This window comes from Octopus bimaculoides, chromosome 6 (assembly GCF_001194135.2).
Source record: "Octopus bimaculoides isolate UCB-OBI-ISO-001 chromosome 6, ASM119413v2, whole genome shotgun sequence".
NCBI lineage: Eukaryota > Metazoa > Mollusca > Cephalopoda > Octopoda > Octopodidae > Octopus > Octopus bimaculoides.
In genome coordinates, this window is record NC_068986.1 from 84,733,331 (window position 1) to 84,735,598 (window position 2,268).

The window sequence follows — 2,268 nt, forward strand, 5'->3', positions numbered from 1 at the left end:
GGTAGACGGAAACTGAAAGAAGCTTGTCGTGTATATATATATGTATATATGTATGTGTATTTGTGTGTCTGTGTTTGTCCCCCCACCATCGCTTGACAACCGATGCTGGTGTGTTTACGTCCCCGTAACTTCGCGGTTCGGCAAAAAGAGATCGATAGAATAAGTACTAGGCTTACAAAGAATAAGTCCTGGGGTTGATTTTCTCGACTAAAGGTGATGCTCCAGCATGACCGCAGTCAAATGACAAACAAGTAAAAGTAAAAAAATATGTATATGCACACATACACAATCACATACATATGTATAGGTATATCATATATATTCATGCATGCATTCACATATGTATTAAATTTTACACACACACACACACACACACACACACACACAGACGTGTGTGTATGTATCAGTGGCAACTCCGGCACTCGGGCTGCTCGGGTTTAGCCCGAGTATAAATTTAGTAAAGTGAACGTGTATTTTCAAGTTGATAGAATTTTTGCCGACACTGACTTCATGTATGTAATTGAACCCAATAACTCGGGTTCCTTTTATTGAGCCTGGTCGCAGTTTATTTATTTTCGTTCAGTGTCTGGCAGTCGTGTTAGGTGTTACTGTGTCAAAAAATATCATTCGTAGCAGACGTTCTCCCGACATCGTTTAGATGTGCCTGACTCGGGCTCAGAAGTTACAGCCCGAGTTATCTATAATCGTGAAATTCTTCGACCGGAATGTGTCTTATGCGAAATTTGTGATTAACCCGAGTGAAGCTGATGACCTAGAGTCGCCTCTGATATATATATATATATATATATATACGGAGAGAGAGAAAGAGAGAGAGAGAGAGAGAGAGAGAGAGAGAGAGAGAGAGAGAGAGAGAGAGAGTGATGTGCATGTGCATTGATCTGTGCATTCACCTGTTTCCTTAGTTAATTTTCGCTTAGCAAAAGCTTCAAATATATTGTTCGCATTTTTGCTTAAGTAGGAATTTTTATAATGTTGATTTTCATTGTTGCATGTAATGTATTGTAGCATCTGATAATAGGTATGTGTCTAAATTATGTTGGTCGTGCATTCTCCAGCTACAAAAACAAGATGAATACACACACACACACACACACACATACACACACACATTATGTGACCATTTAAATTGTGAGAAGGGTGTGAGAAACGATTAGGCTCGTTGCAGTTTGAAATCAGTATCTAAAACCATAGTAAAACCACCTGTTGGTGAAATATTAAGGAAGTGGAACTTTCTGTATTCTATTGCTTGAAATATATCAGAAGTATTTTTCCTGAAAATTCTTTTAAGTTTGTAGAAGAGAATTGTTCGTAAGAAGAAAGCGGGATCATTTCATAAACTGCTGATAGCTGATTGACGATTACTTGCTTGACCTTAGTTTTCACCACAATATTCGTTACATTTTAGCTCTCACTTCACATTTCACAGTAGTTGACTTTACTTTTGGAACCGCATGATAAACAAAATCCTTTTTATTACCATAGCGAGGCTTCGATTCAATCTACTACGCTTCGTCAAAACAAACTATCGGCATTATTATGTGATAAGAAATCAATGTATAAGTTGTGGAACGCCAGAGAGAAAGCGTTCATGAAAATCGAAGACCGAAATGCGGTTTTCTGTTCCCAGTTTATGTCAAGGTGCCTCATTTGCGTTGCATCTGGGAAAGGCAGATTGTCTGTTAGTTTCGTTTTTCATCAGTATTTTTCTATCTAAAATAAATTAATGTCCTAATATAATTTTCTCCAAATAAGATGTTTGTTATTATTATTATTTTAGATCCAAGATGAAACTTACTTGCATAATTTTCATCGCCTTACAGTTGATAATACGTAAGTTTTTATTATTATTCATCCTTGTTTCAGAATGTCTTGCCTTGCATTCTATCGCAAATGTTTAACTTTATTTACTTCCGACACAGCAATTCATTAAATTATAATCTATGCTCTCCTTTAGAATGATGGACTGGTAGGAACGGTGAAGGGCTGTACTAAATACCCTGTGAGATTTACTTTCGATAATTTCAATAGCTGTTAGATTAAAGATGACTATCAAAAAGACTATACTTTTAATTTCTAGCATAGCATAACTATTGAAATATTGAAATACAATGTTGCAATAGATTGTGAGAAAACCTTACAAGTTTATACACACACACAGACAAGCAGAGATACATATACGTATCTATGTATGTATGTATGTATACATGTACATATATATATATATATATATATATATATATATATATA

At 35.4% G+C, this 2,268-nt stretch overlaps 1 protein-coding gene across 1 annotated transcript in view; it reads left to right on the top strand.

Annotated features, from left to right (window-relative positions):
• The window catches only part of LOC106877401 (mucin-like protein), a 66,253-nt gene that overhangs the window by 14,813 nt on the left and 49,172 nt on the right, over positions 1 to 2,268 (top strand). Inside the window, exon 2 of the mRNA XM_052968486.1 lies at positions 1,799 to 1,851. Within this exon, the coding sequence (XP_052824446.1) occupies positions 1,799 to 1,851 (53 nt within the window). The remainder of the gene's footprint in view (positions 1 to 1,798; positions 1,852 to 2,268) is intronic.